Below are 18,719 nucleotides of genomic sequence, written 5' to 3' on the forward strand. Positions count from 1 at the left end.
TTAGGAAAGACCTGTGATATTCAGAGTATTCTTGAGTTTTTTAAAGTTTTGGAGAACCCATAAAGAGTCATATTATGCATGACTTTCCTTTTGACTGTCATATGACTTGAAACATATTCTTTTACTGGCCAGAATAAAATTTAGAATAGATGCGCTTCTGAAGTCATAGAATCATAGAATACCAGGTTGGAGGGGAGCTCAAGGATCTGCTCCAACTTTTCTTGGTAAAAGCACAGTCTAGACAAGATGGCTCAGCACCCTGTCCAGCTGAATCTTAAAAGGTGTCCAATGATGGGGAATTCACCACTTCCCTGCGGAGATTATTCCAATGGCTGATTGTTCTCATTGTGAAAAATTTTCTTCTTGTGTCCCATCAGAATCTCCCCAGAAGTAACTTGTACCCATTGCATCTTGTCTTTTCCATGTGACTCCTTGTAAAAAGGGGAGTCTCCATCTTCTGGAACATGGTGATACGGTCTCCCCTAAACCTTCTTTTCTCAAGGCTGAACAAACCCAGTTCTCTCAGCCTTTCCTCATTCGGCAGGCTTCCCAGTCCTTTGATCACCTTGGTGGCCCATCTCTGAACCCTCTCCAGCCTGTCCACATCTTTTTTGTATAGCGGGGACCAAAACTGAACACAGCATTCCAGGTGTGGCCTGAGTAGAGTGGGATAATGACTTCTTTATCTCTGCTGGTGATGCCCTTGTTGATGCAACCCAGCATCCTGTTGGCCCTCTTTGCCATAGCAGCACACTGTTCACTCATGTTGAGCTTGTTGTCCACCAGGACCCCATCTGTTCACTGGGACCAAGATATGGTTATCCTTGAGGAAGTCCTGGTTACATTCACTGCCCTGAGATCCAAGAGACTGATGTTGTGGTTGAACTGATGGAACCAATATGTGTTCAAATCATAAGACATGCACTCAAGAGTGTTAAGACAATTGCAAAATGCTAAATAAAATTATATGCACCGGTGTTCGCACAGTAATAACTTAATATTTCTTTGGATTTCTGACTAACATTTTACACTAAAGGTGCCTTTTCCACACAGATCCTGCAATAGTACCTAAGTGGAGGCTGGTATATTTTAGAAGATCACTTACTCATGCAAAACTGGAAGATCTAATTTTTCAGTCCTTAAAGAAAGACACAAAGGCAACGAAATCAGTATGTGGAGCAAAATTAAAGGAGAAAGTCAAATTCTTATGGCTACAGAAGCACTGTGCTTTCACTAATCAAGGCCTCCCCATTTTGGGGAGAGAGGAATACAGCTCTAGCCTACTACCTGGAGACATGTAAACCATCAAGCCAAATATTCTCATTGGGTGTATTGAGCACATGCACTCTTGTAGCCATTTGTTTAGCTCTTTTTATTGTGGTATCTGTGTGCATTTAGAAGACATCAGTATTGGTACCTCATTATCACATCTGTGAATACTGTATATGGATATTTCATGCCCAAAGGAAAGAAACATACCAGGGCAATAGACACTCTTTCCTTTAAGAAATTAGATGAGCTATCAAGTTAAAATGGATAAGATGTAAACATAACCTAAGATGATTTTTCTTTTTTAATCCTGCTCCTAACTTAAACCTACACACATGTATGCAGCAAGGTATTAAAACAATTCTGGTATGCCAAAAGAACACAAGAGACAGATTCCTGCAGAAAGGATAGATGTGAATACTTGGAACTTGGGTTTACAACTGCCAGAGGATTTTCCAATGTTTCTCAAATAACTATTTTAATCATCCTGCATGAGCTTCAGCTAATAACTATGAAGTGAAGGGCTATATTCTGAAATTTGGTGTACCATTATCTAGATCTTCATCTGGCACCCACTGGTATAGCTGTTCACAGATAAGCCTTTGAACTAACACTTAGCAGCTACTCATTGTTGTCCTTGAATATTTAGAAACAAAACACCATATAGTGTCATTTGGTTGTAATGAATCACTAGTTGAGTTGGCCATAGCTAATTCAAGGAATTAAAGAGGTATGAGCCATGAATTGGCTGTTACTGCAAGGAATGAATCTTTTCTCCTCTTCATCTTGTGAAGGGCTCCTATGGGTTAGAAAAATCGGCCAATATCTGGAAGATCCCATAATGAACATATCTGCTTCAATCCTATTTTACTGGGCATCAGAGTTTTCTCCAGTGACAGACCATATATTCAGAATGGATGTACTACCTCAGCGATGGCCAGAGACAATGAAAAAGAAACTCACTTTGATGGTCTTTTTTCCCCATACAGTCGCACTCAAGCAAGTCATGGGTAACACAGGTGGAATCTTCATGAAGAGTAAAGAGATCTCTAAGCTCCTCTATGGAAAAATGGATGTGTTCAGATGTCTTGGAAAGGTCTACAACTGCCCCAGAAAGGTCTTGTTTGCTGATCTGTCTTTGATAAATCTTTTCTTCTATTGAGCCTGTATTGAAAAAAAAAAAAAAAAGATACACTGGGATAATTTTTGACTAGTATTCTCAAGAAGAAAAGTCAAATCCATTTCTTTATAATGCTAAACCACTATTTTCCATTATTAAAGCAAAACCAAAGCAAAGCTAAAAGAATTGATGTGATGTTTCTATTTTAACTGAATTCAGAACAAAACACGTATTTTTAAAGAGCAAATGATTTCCAAACATACTCTCTCCCTTTCTTTTACTGACAAAATTTCAATAGCTGTCTCAGTCTAGGGTATGTTTGAGCACCATCTCTGACCTGTGGTTAGCAGTCTGTAGATACATACAGTGTGTTTCTGACCATCTCTCCACACTCTGGCCATTGCCTGAAGAAAGCAAAAAGATGACGAGCATTAACGGCGTACTATAAAATAGTATTTCAACTAAAATTTGTAGCCTCCACCAATCAAATTACCAGTTCTCCTAGCTCATTCAAAAAGATGTTGTCCAAAGAAAGCATTCCTCAATAACTGTCTTTGACTGTTTTTACAGAAGTCTTATGTTATTAACTGTAAATAATTTTGAAAACATAATTTACTTTCTGCCATTTCTGCTCCCCTTTCTTTCTGTGTAGTATAGTAGGAAGGTAGGGGTTTGACCTCTTTCCCACCAGAAATAACCTCTTCATATTTGTTTTCCAATTGACCTCTTTCCCACCAGAAATAACCTCTTCATATTTGTTTTCCAAGCATTAGCAGTTGTTTTCAGGAATACTCATCATTCTCCACTATCTCCAAATGTTTTTTTTGCCACAATACAGCTTTAAAAGTGACATTCCAATTCCTCTTAAAATTGTAAAATTAGTGTTTCACACACCCTTTAATTCTTAAACAAACAAAATGTAACTGAGTATTGTTATTTGATTTTTGTAAAAAATGTAAGGGTTACACGTACGCATTGGGTACAAGCACCCACAACATGGTTTGCGGCCTTTGGCAACCTGTAGTAATTTTGACTATTTAACAGACTGTGTTTCAAGCAACAAGACAAGTGACCACATGAGGGTACTAATTCACACTTGGTATGGGAGCAAGGCCAAGAATCAGAGTATATTTCAGGTATTAAGCCCACAGCCTTACTCTACAATAAAAAGTTTCTTACTGCATTGATAAAAAGAATTTTTAAAATTGTTATTGTTAAGGACTATTTCAACTGAGCACTCAAATGCCAATTAAAGAATCCCTTGAGGCTAACAGTGCTGTTACAGGAATAGCGTGGCACTGGCTTTGTTTTCTCTCTTTTAGCATCATTGCCACATGATTTTCTCATTCTCTGAATTCTGATCAGAACCTCTCCCTTTTTCTCAGGTATTGTAAATCGACAGCAGCACTTCCTATGTAGTCTAACCAAAATTTTCTTTTCTTTTTAGAAACACAGTGTTGGGAGATATTAGTTGCTCAGCTTAAATAAGTATATTTTCATTAGAATAAATTACTTATGGCTTTAAGGTGTGATTTCTGCTGTTTGCCTAGCTTTACTTAGCATGAGTAGCTACATTTGCTGAAGCCTTTAGGCCACAATAGAGTTAATTTTCTTAGTAAATTCCCTAGCAGGTGGTACAGTGCTGTGTTTAGTTTTTCAGTATGAGGAAAATGTCCATAACACACTGATGTTTTGGTAGTGTTTTTCCCTAAGTCTAGGACTTTTTGGTTCCCCGTGTTCTGCCAGCGAGTGCAGGTGCACAAGAAGCGTAAACCAGAAGATAAGGGTGCTCCAACCGCCATCAGAGACTGCAAATCAACAAGATAAGAGCAGTCAATGGCTTACCTGCCTAGACAAAGAAAAATAATCCAATATTATGTTAGAAGACTCCAGATGAAAAATCATCACTGGACTAAAAGACACGTGAAGAGCGCATGAGGGGAGAGCATATAGATCGCAAGGGTATAATTGCTCAGGGACATCTTTGTTCAATGTCCCTGTCTGGAGACACCCAGCTAGCGAACCCTGCTGCCGTACCTTTCAATTAAATTATTTATTTTTATAAAATCCGACACCTGAGACTCTTCTGCAGGAAATCCACAATTTGGGTTATACTCTGGGCGTATATTAGAAAACAACTGAGAGCATTTTTCAGCATCCTCTCTTGGTCTCGGCATTTTACTCCTCCATGAAGCTAAATCGCCAGAATTCCAAGGCTATTTAGTAAATGCGTGCAACACAGGGGGAGCCCGGCCACCTAAGGTTGAGACTGAAGAAGGAGGGAGAGTGTGTGAGGAGTCGAAATGGGCACCCGTCGGCTCACTGGGGTCACCCACTGTGAAGGGACCTTGGTCCCAGCAGTTAAAGACTCGGGTGGTGTGTGTGCGACACCTTGAATGGTGGATGAATGCTCAGGCAGCGGCTTCTCCTTTAACACACAGCAACTTTCCCATTAAAAAGAGGTCAGGAGACAAAGGGGATACAGGACTGACTCCTCTGAGGAAACCAGAATTTACTCTTCATTTTTTACTGCAAGGGGGCTTCTAATGATACCAATATATATCACCTGACAGAGAAACATTTCTTCTGTTCTTGTCAGATACAGTTTTCCTCCACTAATACACTTGTCCAGATGCAAGGTGACAACTGGGTAGCGATAAGACATTTAAAGGCAAGCATTTCGAAACCAATCAAGATTTCATTTGATGCCCATCCCAACCCACCCACACACAGTTATATCAGACCTGAAGATCCGTAGCTGGATTCCAGTCGATATCATACAGGATCAAATGAGATGCTCCGACCAGATTCAGTCCCACACCGCCAGCCTTTGAACTCAGCAAAAAGATAAAAGCTGGACTGAATTTGCTATTAAATGTATCAACAATCTGTTGCCGCTGGGAGACAGGAGTCTGTCCATCAAGTCTAGTATAAGAGTATCCATAACGTTTGCACGTCTCTTGTAATATGTTTAATGTCTGAGTGTAATTGGATACCAGTACGACTCTGTCAAACAGTAAAACAAAGTTATCTTATCGTTTTAGACCTTGGTAAAGTCCAATAGCAAATTACTGAAGACATCAAAGAAAATGAAATTACAAGTCAGGCAAAAATTATACATCAACCTGAAGGTTACTCATACTGCCTAAGAAATAAAACATTTCCAATTAATTTGAAGCATATACTAGATTTGGATGCATTATACCTACTGTCAAGCGTTCAAATGTTAATAAATGTTTTCCTTCACAACAGAATTTGGTTTCATGCCTAGATTGCAGGGATCCAGAACCAATCACAGAGACAGATTTTTTTTTAAAATAAATCTCTATTTATACAAATAGCAGTTGTTAAGGCAGCATTTGCAAAGGGTGTTGTAGCAGCTAATAAATAATATATAAATTACTCTACTTACTGAAAAAGCTACTGTGAACTTCTACAGACAACCTTCGAAAATTCTAACCAACAAAATCATGAAAGTCAAAAAGGAAAGCAATGCAATGACCCCTACATTTTATGACTGAAAAGAACCAGGATGAAGGATAGCGAAGGATACCGCAAACAATACATTCTTGATTTTTGTTATTATTTTATTTAAAGCAAAATCAGCGTCCTGATCCCTAACACTAATGACCCATACTATGTTGGTGCTTTTTCTCTGAAATTTTGACTAAGTAAGTTTCAGAGATCTGCAAATCTAGAATTTCTATACTCCCATATATTGAAGACGACTCTACTGAGTGGAAAAAGAAGGATCTTTTTAATTTAAGCTATAAATAAAATAATAAGCACAGTTAGGACATTTTCTGCGAGATCTTGCTTGGAGGTCTTTTATAATCTAAACTAAATATACAGAATTCCATCAAAGGCGCTCCATTTTTTAAAATAATTTTGATTAAAAACAAGTACTGAAGAACTAGACAAATAATTTCAGGGAAAACCTGACAAATTAACATTTTAAAATTGTTTTAAAGTATTTTTATTATTACATTTTACAGTTGAACTACATTCAAGACTTGTTTGTAAAGACTTTGCAAGATGGATATTTTTTGTTCGTCAACCTCAAATTCACATCTTTGTTTTCACTAAAAAATAGAATATAAACTTTAAAAGAGGTCTGGAATTAAGTCTGCATATTGCAAAAACTACTTAGTACTAATGAGAGCAGAGAAACAGAGAAATGAGAGCAGAAAATGATAAAGAAACATGAACAGCACTGAATTAAAGCAACAAAACTTTCAAAGTGTAAAATAATGCCTCGACACCAGCTGTACCTCAGCAGCTCCTATAGCACTGATAGGGGGAAAGGTGCTTTTTCCCAATACCCCTGATTTTTTTGACCTATAAGAAATACAGCCAGTGCATTTAGATATTTAGCTGTCATTGGTTTCAATGGATGTTAGGCATATAAACACTAACAACAGCTTTCTGATTTGTAAAGAGAGAGCATCAGGAAGAAACAAATTCCATTACATCAGTGCCAAGAGATCTGCTGTTACTTCCCGCTACTGAATTACAGCGTGTCCTATTTAAGCATCAATTTAAATAAAAGCTAAAAGCTAAATACTTTTGGAATAGCGGGGCCTTAAGGCATGAGTATGTAAAAAAGTTATCATGGGACACAAGGGCACGTGAGACTTCCATGAATCAGCAATTGCACGGTAACTACCCACGTGCATCTCATTACTCCAAGATAAACAGAGGTTCTCCTACGTGTCAGTGGCATTTACCACAGGGGAAATAAGCAGTTGCTGTGCAAGTTTGTCTGTTGAGACTGGTTCCCCTGAACAGAAAAGGCAGCAGGCACTGAGCAGTTAAATGGGATTAAAGAGGAAAGAACTTACAGTCTAGTAATTAAAAATATTTTAGTGCAATTTAAAGTATTTAATACATGAATACATCTCCTCAAGGAGATACAAAGCATTGGAAAGTCTTTGGAAGACAATATGCCATAGTACAAGGGCTGTAGCAAACCCTGTCTTACTTGCTGGAACTCAGTATGAAAAATACAGGTACCTTTATCTTGAAAAAATATCAAGAGCAACTTTGAAAATGTCAGCTGAAATCCTAGTTTAGTAATTGAACAAGGAAGAGCCAGGAGTACAATGCATAAATATGCTTGGCACCTTTGCAAACAGTTGCAATGCCTTTATTTTGAATATTACATCCCCATGCATTTGAAAAGCAAAACAATATCGAGCAGGTCACTCCCATTATCCCTATTTCACCTTTCTTTCACACTTACCTTTCCGAAGAGTTGAGCTCATGGATTGCTGCTAACAACTTCACCAGCACCTGCAATTTTCCTGAATCAGTTTCAGAGAAAGTGTCCGAAGTATAATCTTGTGGAAAGACATCCATTAGACCTTCGTAGAGACTGGACTCATCATGTTCATCAGACATAGGATCGCAGCTTTTTTCCTATTGAAAATAAAAGGATTCAAGTCCCATACCCATCTATCATGTTTGGGGCTTTTTTTAAAACTTTGCTATATTTTTATTACGAAGACAAAAGGAGGCATCAAAAGCTGCCACAAAGTACTGTATCATGTGAGCACTAAAACCTCCCAATACTGCATTGAAAGCATGGTTTAAAAATACTGATAGCATTTATTTTGGTTTACACCCTCTAAAGTAAGATGTTGTTTGCAGCTGAGTAGAAAGTTGAAATACTTAAAACTGAAAAACATGTTTTACTTTTACTTGTCTACTTAAACAACCACACAGGTGTACACACACAGCAAAGCCATGTCTAAAAGCTGGTGAAAAAAATTAATACTCTGCTTTTTCTTTCTAAATCACATGATACCTTACCGTGGAACTCCCCAGTCATTGACTTTTTTTAGGAAGATGTTATCATTAACATTCAGTTATGCAACTGGAAATGATGAAAAACTAACAAGCAAAATGAATAAAATAGAAGAAATACAGGTAATATTTTTCTGTAATTTGAAAATGAATATTTCACAGGGAGGGAAAGTCAAACTAATCAAACCCCAAAACCACAAGGGTACATCTTTTAAGCAAGATTTACATTACCACCCACCTTACCTGGACGTTGACTAGGGGCCATAGAAGTTAGTTCTAACTATCACGTTATTTACCTATAGGAATAAGAACATTTTTATAGAAATAACAAGGTGTACAGTGTGACAAGAGCCCAGGAGAAGTGGAAATGGAGACATCTAGTACCACTGACGTCTTGAGTCTGCAGCTCCCAGTGTCGCTGGGATTGAAAGAGTGGAATTATCACGTGGACAGGGAGGTTTCAGAGGAACCAGCAGACAGAATAATCTCTAGCTAACAGTGTTCTTTGTAAAATTCACGTTTATATGTATTTTTCAAATATTCAGAGGCAGGACTAAGAGGGAAAATACATGAAGAACAAGAAAATACCATAAGGCAATAGGAAACTGGTGAGATACATTCCCTGAGTACATTCAGATTTCCTAACATTTATGTTTTTGAAAGCAGATCTCCTAAAGCAAGTTGTATGTGAGAAAAGAGCATGGAAATGACCTTAAGTAATATGCACATTGACCATAGCATAGTTTTAGTGACCTTTGCCTGCTGAAATGACTAGTTGTAGGCACCCACCCCCCATGCAAATAGATACCTTTATAGCTTTAAACAGAAGACATGGATGATTGCAAAGCTTTTTCAACGCTCCTATACATATTAGGTGAGGACTGTTTTCTAGCCTGCCTTGTAGACAGGACCTAATAACTCGAGAACTGAGCAGTTTTTGATACAATTCAATTTGCAGTGATGTTGGTCGGCAGAAGATTATGCTCTCCTTTTTGGGTGGCAGAAATTTGTTTATAACCTCCTGTGTTCTCCTAAGAATAAAGAGCCCAGTGAGGCGTGTGAGTTCTGCTGCTCTTTTTTCTCCTAATTCCTTTTCCTCCTAAAAGAACAAAGCACAAAATTAATGATAATCTTGCATTTTATCACAATACTTTTCTGTATTATTTTAATTAAGTAGTTAAAGAACATTTTAAAAGTATGATACCATTTTCTAACACAGGACTGTAATGATGAGTTCTTCTCCAATTAGTACCACTGCATTAGCTTAGTTCTAGGTCTGGTTTCTAACGTCTTAAACAAAGGAAGAAAATGTCCCAGAGGACATCCAAGACTCAAATTACATTTTAGAATTTCTTGGTTGATGCAATGAAATCATACAGATTGTGTAGTACTGTGGAGAAACTAAGAATGAATAAAGTATTGTCATATGGTAATGCGCATGGCATTTTTGGGAACGCCAGGTGCTGGAAGAACAATTTTTGCCTGCTAATCTATAGGCAGCTGAAATGACGCGATCTCAACATGCATGTATTCCTCCAGCTCCCTTTGGAGAACAACTGAATTTATTTCAAATTGAAAATCTTTGGCTACTATTAGTAGTCCTGAGCTTCATTTCATTCCACAGAAAGTAAATGTCACAGTGCTGGCTTAGAATTTTCTTCTACAGCTGCATTTTTTTAAATATACCTTTGTTGCTGAAGGTTCTCTAGACCTGACAATGGGTTCTTCATATATCTTTCTATATGTGGATAAAGAACCAAGTATTCCTGGATTCACAAATTCTATTAATGCATAAAATTCTTGCAAGTCATTTTGGATTGGAGTACCTGGAAAGAGAAAAAAAAAATAAATTCTGCATTTGGTAGCTTTTTCTTGAAACTGATAGAAGTGCAACCGTTGAATGCAAGGATTAATGTTAAGAATGTATCTTGAAACAGATGTTTTGTTTCAATGTGAATTATACAGAGTTCTGAATTAATCTAAAACTTTATCATGATTAATAAGCTACTCTCCTGCTAAACAGACTGCTCATCTAATTGTTTTGACAAAATAATTAAAAAGTCAAGTTCTAAATCAATTTCATTAAATAACTACAGAGGAAAACAATGAGTGTATGTAAACAGAGCCCTGATTCCCCACAGAAGTTCCCAAGTTCACTGCCTGTCCCTGAAGTTAGACAAATTTTGCATTTATTTTAAAAAATTGGAAATAATCTGTTTTTATAAGACCCAAGATTTGTACAGTTAATACCGATTGACAAAATTTATACTGTGCTCCTGCCATACTTACAATAGCTTTTTCCTTTACCCCAACGTAGTACTATTAGCATAGCTAAATATTAAAAGTAGCCACAGATACCAACCAGTAAGGATAATTCTCTTTTCACAAGACAGACTAGTGAGGGCTGTAGTTGTCTTAATAGAGCTATTTTTCAAACGATGTCCTTCATCACAGATTAGGAGGTTAAATTCTATAGCCTGAATTTGATCCAAAGATCGCAGCAGCATCTCGTAACTGATTATCAAAACTGAATAAAGTGGAGAACCGCTGAATTCTTCTACTTTGTGGTCCTGCAGGTGTAAAGGAAAATATGTCACACAACTATTCCTTTGGAGATCACTCATCATATTCCTTAAACATGCAGTGTCTACAGAATTTTGTTTCTAGCACGGTACATTTACTGTCTCCTCCGTGAGTCCGGATTATTGATTCTTTCCTAATTTGCAAAGGAAATATGGGATCTGATGCAGCAATTTAGAGTTTTACCACTTCATTAAAAGAAAATTTATTATTTTTTTAGGCCTTCAAATCTTCTGAGATACATTACCATGAAGGTGAAAAGCACAGGCTTACCGTAACAGCTTCCCAGTCCTGGCATTTAGGTAAGCTTCAACTTAAAGCCACGATAACAGAGAGGTGTAAGCAGCTGCCTGTACAATCTTTGGGATCTCAAGCTGCAGGGTGCAGCAATGTGCTCCAGTAGGAAGTTACTATGTTCTACCAAAATTCCTCTTGTAGTTTTGAATTGAATATGACAATAACTTAGTTACAAGCCCTTAACATTGGTGGGTTGGCCAACAGGTAAGGGCAGCCTGGGACTCAGAAAACAGAGCCCATAACCAGCCCCAGAAAACACGCCCTGTCTACTGGTAAATAAACAGAATTGATTTCTAAACCCTCTGTTGGTGGTCAGAAAATGGCTGTGAGTCCCTCCACTCTTATATACGCTTCAAACCCTTCTCCTCCAATAGACATCAAGGCTTTTGATGTCTGTTAAAAGAAAGAGACACACTACATGAAAAGTCACTGCAATGTGACAGGGAGCTTCTTCCAAAAAAGTTCCTAGAAATAGGTACCTTTTTGTACAGACTTGTGAATGTACAGGATTGCTTACCTATCTTGTAATTCTGCATAAAAATGGAAAAATCTACCACGGCACATCCCTCACCTTTCTGCTTTGCTCCAGACACTAATTCCCTGCACGTTCCTTCCTGTTTCCTAACAGTGCTCACTAACTAAGCAGGTTACGGGCCCAGCTGACAAGCTGAAGAACCTCTTTAATTGTGAAATCAAATCAAGCTAGAGACTCAGAAGGTATTTTTATTTACAAACAAGATCAGTAACGAAACACAGACAACTAAGTCTGAAGCCAGATGGTGTAATACACTGTAAAAGCAGCACCACTTAATTATCACAACATTTAGAGCCTCCTAGCAGGTGATTCAGAGGAATCTATGGGCTGAATCTGGCACATTAATCTCACAAAGTACCTTGTGGTAGATCAGTCTCCACGTGCTGCTCACAAAGAGGTCCGGCGCGCATCGGAGGAAGCAAGGAGTAGTGAGGAGCAGGTGACAAGGGCATGCACCAGTCTCCCCAGGTGTTTGGACTGGACCCGAGCATTCTTGTTGTTTCCTGGACTGTACTTAACCGCCCGTTTTCTGGCCAGTATTTTTACTGACAGTTTCAAAATTGGAGCATAAGATCTCCCAACACAGGAACAGAGACACAAAGGAGCCCTGAAGGCAACACCCAATGTCGTCCTTACCCCGTATTCAGGCTCCAAATTGCAGCCCTGAAGACAGAGACAATGCCCCTCTGACTTCCTCTTGGGATGGCCAAGCATCAGAAGATGCCCAGGGTACAGGAATCATTTTGTTTTCCTACACTTCCTGGGTGTGAGCTGAGACTACGGGGAAAGTGGTGGGAGCACTGGGGAACTGCCTCCAGCATCCTCCCCTGGTAAATCATCAATTTTTCTGCACTGTTTGAACCCCTTTAAAAAAAGCAGGAGAGTCCTGGCATATTATAAGCCCCCTGAAGCCAAATTTGATATATTCACTGATGTATATAATAACAGCAGTGGATGACGGACTGAAAATTAAATAAATTTACAAGCTAATTTCAAGTAATTAATTTATCCTCTTAACTGGCTGCAAGATATGTATGTATTATAGCCTCCATTTTCACAATTACCCAAAGTGACTTGACAGGTTTAAGTGAGTTGCCCGGAGCCACATATGGAGCAATTGTCAATCAGTATTAGAGCTCCATAATGTCCCAGACTTACTCTTTGAACAGACACAGACCCTTCTTTGCACTAGTCCAAAATCCACTGTAGCCAGTTAAGCGTAAATTAAAAAATGCTGAATCATGAAGCAATGTAAACGTTGAATTAATTCATTCTCCAGATATTCTGACTTAAAAACCAAACCGAAACAACCCCAGTAGAAGTGATACTCTGCAAACCGATAAAGGAGTTATTCTCTCAAACACATCTCAAATGCTGACAACGTAGATTAACGAGACCTAAATGCAACCTTTGTGGGGACGCCTTCATTTTAAAAGCAATGTCCTCTACATGACATCTGCATTTTAACAGAAGTAAACTGAAATCACATTTCAAAAGCAGATAACGTCCTGGTTTTTTGAAGAGTCTGTTACTGAAGGGTTAGGATCAGTTTTCGCAGTGTTTCAGTGTGAAAGTGACGAAAACATGCCTAACGCATTTTAAAGAGTCTGCCAGTTCTTTGAATGTATTCCTTACAGGCAAGAATAGAAAAAACCTTTGAGACAAGCTCTTCCTTTTAAGTTATACCAGAGAAATAACAGTATGGTAATTGCTGTTTTTCCGGAGAAGACAGACAGTAAATTATTTTGAAATACCTCATTATACCCCAGGCAAGTCATATTGTGTCTTCCTTTTGCATGACAATGTATTCCTTCCTATTTGGGAACACAATCTTAAAAGCTGCTGGGTGTCCTCAATCCAAATGGCTCCAACGAGATGAGTAAGAATATTAAAGTTATTTAAATTAAAAGAAAATGAAAGCTTCTGTCATTTTGGGTCATAGTAACTGCCAGCAAATACAGCTTTTCTCCTCCCAACATTATTCATAAAACTGCAAGAAAACCTTCAATTATTTCTAACTACCTTTTCAGGTAAAAACGTTGCCATACTATATTTTGCCTTGTATCCACTTCTTTTAGAAACTTCCATATTTCTTATCCTAACCTATATTACATTACAGTTCCTGAAAAGTCAGTTTGCTTCATTTCCACATCTTGAAACAAGTTACTAAGAAAAGCAAATGATGCAAAGAGCACTTATTATATGTGGATTGTCCTCAGTGGAAGATGGGTAGGTTCAGTAACTTCAAGGGTTTGACAATAATGAGTGGAATTCAAAGAAATAATTGTTGTTACAAAATCTTGTACACTCTACAAGAGTTTAAAAACAGTTTGAAATCTTCCATTTCATCTGAAATATTCACTCTTACATAGAGACAATAAGGATCATGCAAGAAACTAAAAGCAAATCTGGTTGATGAAAGAATTGGATCATCTTTAGAATGAAGTACTATTTGTTTCTTCAATCTACTTGTATGGAACTATTAGATTAAAAAAAAACTTTGGAAAATAAATATCTTTATCTTTGTTGCAAGCACGTGCAGATGCAGATGCTACAAGTGCTCCACTTCCTCCCACTGGCACAATTCAAATATATAGGAGCAAGAAAAAGCAAGGGTACAGTAAATTGCTGAATGTACGTATCAAAACCACAGTTTGCTAAACAGCTTCTCTTGGATAGATGGATAGATGAGGGGAGGGCGGTGGATGTGGTCTACCTTGACTTCAGCAAGGCATTCGACATGGTCTCCCACAACATCCTCATAGGGAAGATTAGGAAGTGTGGGTTAGATGAATGGACAGTGGGGTGGATAGAAAACTGCCTGAAAGACAGAGCTCAGAGGGTTGTGATTAGGGGCACAGAGTCTAGTTGGAGGTCAGTGACGAGTGGTGTTCCCCAGGGGTCAGTACTGCGTCCAGAACTCTTCAATATATTCATCAATGCCCTGGATGAGGGGATGGAGTGCACCCTCAGCAAGTTTGCTGATGACACAAAGCTGGGGGGGGGGTGGCTGACACACCAGAACGCTGTGCCGCCCTACAGAGAGACCTGGACAGGTTGGAGAGTTGGGCAATGAGGAACCTTATGAAATTCAACAAGGGCAAGTGTAGGGTGCTGCACCAGGTTGGGGGCTGACCTGCTGGAGAGCAGCTCGGTGGAAAGAGACCTGGGAGTCCTGGTGGACAACAGGATGACCGTGATCCAGCAATGTGCCCTTGTGGCCAAGATGGTCAATGGCATCCTGGGGTGCATCAAGAAGAGTGTGGCCAGCAGGTCGAGGGAGGTCATCCTCCCCCTCTACTCTGCCCTGGTGAGGCCGCATCTGGAGTGCTGTGTCCAGTTCTGGGCTCCACGGTTCAAGAGGGACAGGGAACTGCTGGAGAGGGTGCAGCAAAGGGCTACCAAGACGATTAGGGGACTGGAACACCCCTCTCATGAAGAAAGGCTGAGGGATTTGGGTCTCTTTAGCCTGGAAAAAAGACAAATGAGGGGGGATCTTATCAATGCTTATAAATAATTAAAGGATGGGTGTCAGGAGGATGGGGCTCAGCGACAGGACAAGAGGTAACGGGCACAAACTTGATCATAGGAAGTTCCACCTAAACATGAGGAGGAACTTCTTTACTTTGAGGGTGGCAGAGCACTGGAACAGGCTGCCCAGAGAGGTGGTGGAGTCTCCAACTCTGGAGACATTCAAAACCCGCCTGGACGTGTTCCTGTGCAATCTGCTCTAGGTGTCCCTGCTCTGTCAGGGGCGTTGGACTAGATGATATCCAGAGGTCCCTTCCAAACCTACCATTCTGTGATTCTGTGATTCCTTTCTGCTATGAATGCCCACTCCATATGGACATGGAGACTTACAAAAGAAGTCTACAGAAGTCTTACAAAAAGAAATATTGGACGGTTAATTATAAAAAGCAGAGCTTGAACCTGAAAGCTTCAGAAGCGTTAATGAAAGCGTGAATGTCTCCTGTTCACAGCTTCATGAATGCCAGTCTTGAGCAGACCCAGTCCTCTGACTGAGATATTGAGTCATGCTTAACAGGAAAATTTACATGGCAAGAAAGCCTGACTGGATAAATGGAGCAAGACGTGGCTCTCCTTCAGAGAAAGCCCTCAGTCAGTGATGCTACAGCCTCACTCCTTGAACTCAGTTGTCTTTTACTTGGCCAGGTGCTTTCCTGCCTGATCGCTGAAGCAGAGTCTGTCGAGAACTTTTAGTCTTTGCAATAAAGGATGGAGAGAGTTCTGCGTTTCAAACTAAAGGTATACCAAGGAGATTAAAAGATTAAATACTTCGTCGGCACACCAGATTCATCCAGGCACTACAGGAACTTGGGAGTGCCATTACCAGCAGGAACAGCTCCACCATAGAAGGGACAGGGAGGGATCAGCATCATCCTGCTTCTTTATTAAGATTTGTACTTGTCTGCATTCTTCTAGGTATGAGAGATATTCACATTATGTAACACTGAGCCTCTAGGCTTGGTAACTCGTGAGACTACCTCACGACTTGGTAACTCGTGAGATCGTGCCTACAGAAAACCGATTCTTGACAGTGACAGTAAAGGAAATAAGCTTCTGAAGTAACCTGAAACAGACAGCCGAAACAAAGCAGAAAAAGTTTTCAGTACAGAACAAAAGCAACTACCACAGAAACGGAGTACAAGTCAGTCAAGGCAGATGCTCTGGTACATAAAGCAGGGAAGGCGTGCACTTTGATAGACAACAGAAAGCTTCTTAAATCAAAGAGGCACAAGGAGGAGTGTGTCACTTTTTATATCATCAAGGTGAAGCCTGAGGAAAGATAAGACAGACATATGCCACGCAGGCAGGTGAGCTTGAGTTATGACCTGGTTACTGACAGCTAAATGCCCATATGGACAATTACCTGAAGAGAAACAAAGTACTACAAATAAATACTTGCACAGAATTACTAGTTTTGGTCTCTGGTTAAAATAAGAAAAAGAGGAAAAAAAATCACAAGTCCTGTATTCTGAGCCAAATATGACCTAATCCCCTTTTGGAAGTAAATCTTACCTGATCAACTGTAAAGACTTTGATCCTTTCACTTCCCAACCATTTCTGAAATTCTTTTTTCCAGTTTTTTACCAGACTCCCAGGGGTGACAATTAGCACCCGTTTTAGTACAGGTTTGCATCCATAGACCCCTTGACGCAGGAGAGTCCAGACAAGGGCGATGCATTGCAATGTTTTTCCTAAGCCCATTTCATCAGCAAGAATAGCTCCAAATCTGCCGCTAACTCTGAAAAATATAATTAGGCAGTGGTAACATTTTAAAAGACATAACTATAATTATTTACAACTGGTATAGGGAATTGCTCTTTGTGGTTGTTTTCTGAAGTATAAAGAACCTATTTGTACTTATTTTGCTCTACTGTAGTTTTCATTCAGTTACACCCGACGACCTTAGAATGAAATTCCTCATTTTCTAGATTAATACATTAGTCCTCCAAACACAAATAGTTTAAATCTTCTTTTAGAATTAAAATTATTATCTAATATTTTTAAAACTTGTGTATATCTTAAGGAATCAATGACTTGAGAAAACACTTTTGAAAATAGTACTGTATTTTTTTCAACAGGTCAGTACAACAGCTTCTTTATTCTAAATGCCTGAATTATCAATTATATGAATAATTATACAAAACCCAAGAAGCAGTGTGCTTTAGCACAGGTTAGATTGTACCCATGTTTACCAGACTTGGTATTTGCAGTAGAACCGACATGCCTTTTGGCGCACTAGCTTCTCATCACATCTGGCAAAGTCACAGCAAACATGATGCTACATACGCGTCAGAAAAAAACTTTGCAACCTTTACTGGGGGAAAATTATTAATTTGAATTAATCAAATGATTGCTCAAATGTTCCCATTTGAATTGTCTAATTTCGATCACAGGCATGAAAATATTACAGGTATTGAAAGCCAAAAGGATAGTTACCATCTTACCTCATTCCCATTACACATTCATATAGAAATGTAATTCCTTCTTTCTGATGTGGTCGGAGGTTATTTGCAATGTAAGGATCCACAACTACATCCACCATAGGTAAACCAGCCTTATTGAATGTCCACTGATGACTTGCATTTGGTCTTGGCATAACTAGAGAATCTTGAAGTTCAGAACACATGCAAGTATTGCACATTATTTTTAGTCTGTTAGCAAAGGGTATTATCTCTCTAACTCAACTACGCAATAAAGTCAATGATCTAATGACTGCTAAAAACACTGTTTAATATACTGACCATTCTCAGACAGAAAATGCATTTACCAACAGAGCATCTAGATAGCCTTTTAAATAAAAATCCTTCTACAGAGGTCTCCCAAATAGTTTGCGCTTTTCTCAAAAGTGAAGGTGACAAACTGAGAAATCTGAGATATTTTTTTCATGAGGTGAAACTGCCTAATAAATGTTGCATGATGACTTTGAATGCATAGAGTTAAATCAGAAGAAGTTCTGAAAGGCTTCTGAAAGGGAAGTATAAGAAAAAGAACATAAACAACGACCTACATAAAGTCTAGACACTACATTTCAACGGATATTCTTGTAGCTGCCCCGAAAGACTCCTCTGCCAGAGATACAGAGACAAAAAGACAACGATTTGTTAAAAAAAAAAAGTAGGGAAGGACTGAGAGTGAGCTGACAAAGGCTGCCACAGTGCATGAATAAAAGAAGTTGACAGGCTTGAAGACATACAGAAGCAAAGAGAGCATGAAGTATTGGGCTACATCTGAATAACAGTTTTGCTTGCCATAATTTGTTTACAAACTCTAACATCATAATTTTTCTGGACAATATCCATACCGCCTTGCTTATATTGATGCTACACATCTGAAAAGTTGTATTGTCAGTGGACAGAATGAGGAACTAATTTATAGCTGCTGGTATTTTTATGTCACTAGAGTAGATCTGTGTTGATAATTTCTTCATGAGAATAGGTTGGTTGAAGGCTCACATCATTCAGGGAGATTTTGTTTCCTCCTGACAAAGGGCTGAGTTCTGATGGATTACATCAAATTACATGTGTGTGTGTGTATATATATATATATATATATATATATATATAAAAGAGCCAGCGGTGATAAAAA

General features: G+C 38.8%; 1 protein-coding gene across 2 annotated transcripts in view; it reads right to left on the reverse strand.

The window, feature by feature from the left end:
* RAD54B (RAD54 homolog B) overlaps positions 1-18,719 on the reverse strand; it is a 67,823-nt gene that overhangs the window by 2,435 nt on the left and 46,669 nt on the right. For both annotated transcript variants that reach the window (XM_063327201.1, XM_063327200.1), the window contains exons 6-14: positions 17,579-17,741; positions 16,647-16,872; positions 10,557-10,764; positions 9,881-10,020; positions 9,003-9,293; positions 7,632-7,807; positions 5,134-5,395; positions 2,727-2,793; positions 2,233-2,433 (exon numbers count right to left, since the gene is read on the reverse strand). In XM_063327201.1, coding sequence (XP_063183271.1) covers positions 2,233-2,433; positions 2,727-2,793; positions 5,134-5,395; positions 7,632-7,807; positions 9,003-9,293; positions 9,881-10,020; positions 10,557-10,764; positions 16,647-16,872; positions 17,579-17,741 — 1,734 coding nt within the window. The remainder of the gene's footprint in view (positions 1-2,232; positions 2,434-2,726; positions 2,794-5,133; positions 5,396-7,631; positions 7,808-9,002; positions 9,294-9,880; positions 10,021-10,556; positions 10,765-16,646; positions 16,873-17,578; positions 17,742-18,719) is intronic.

The sequence above is a fragment of the Chroicocephalus ridibundus genome, chromosome 2 (genome assembly GCF_963924245.1).
Source record: "Chroicocephalus ridibundus chromosome 2, bChrRid1.1, whole genome shotgun sequence".
Taxonomy (NCBI): Eukaryota; Metazoa; Chordata; class Aves; order Charadriiformes; family Laridae; genus Chroicocephalus; species Chroicocephalus ridibundus.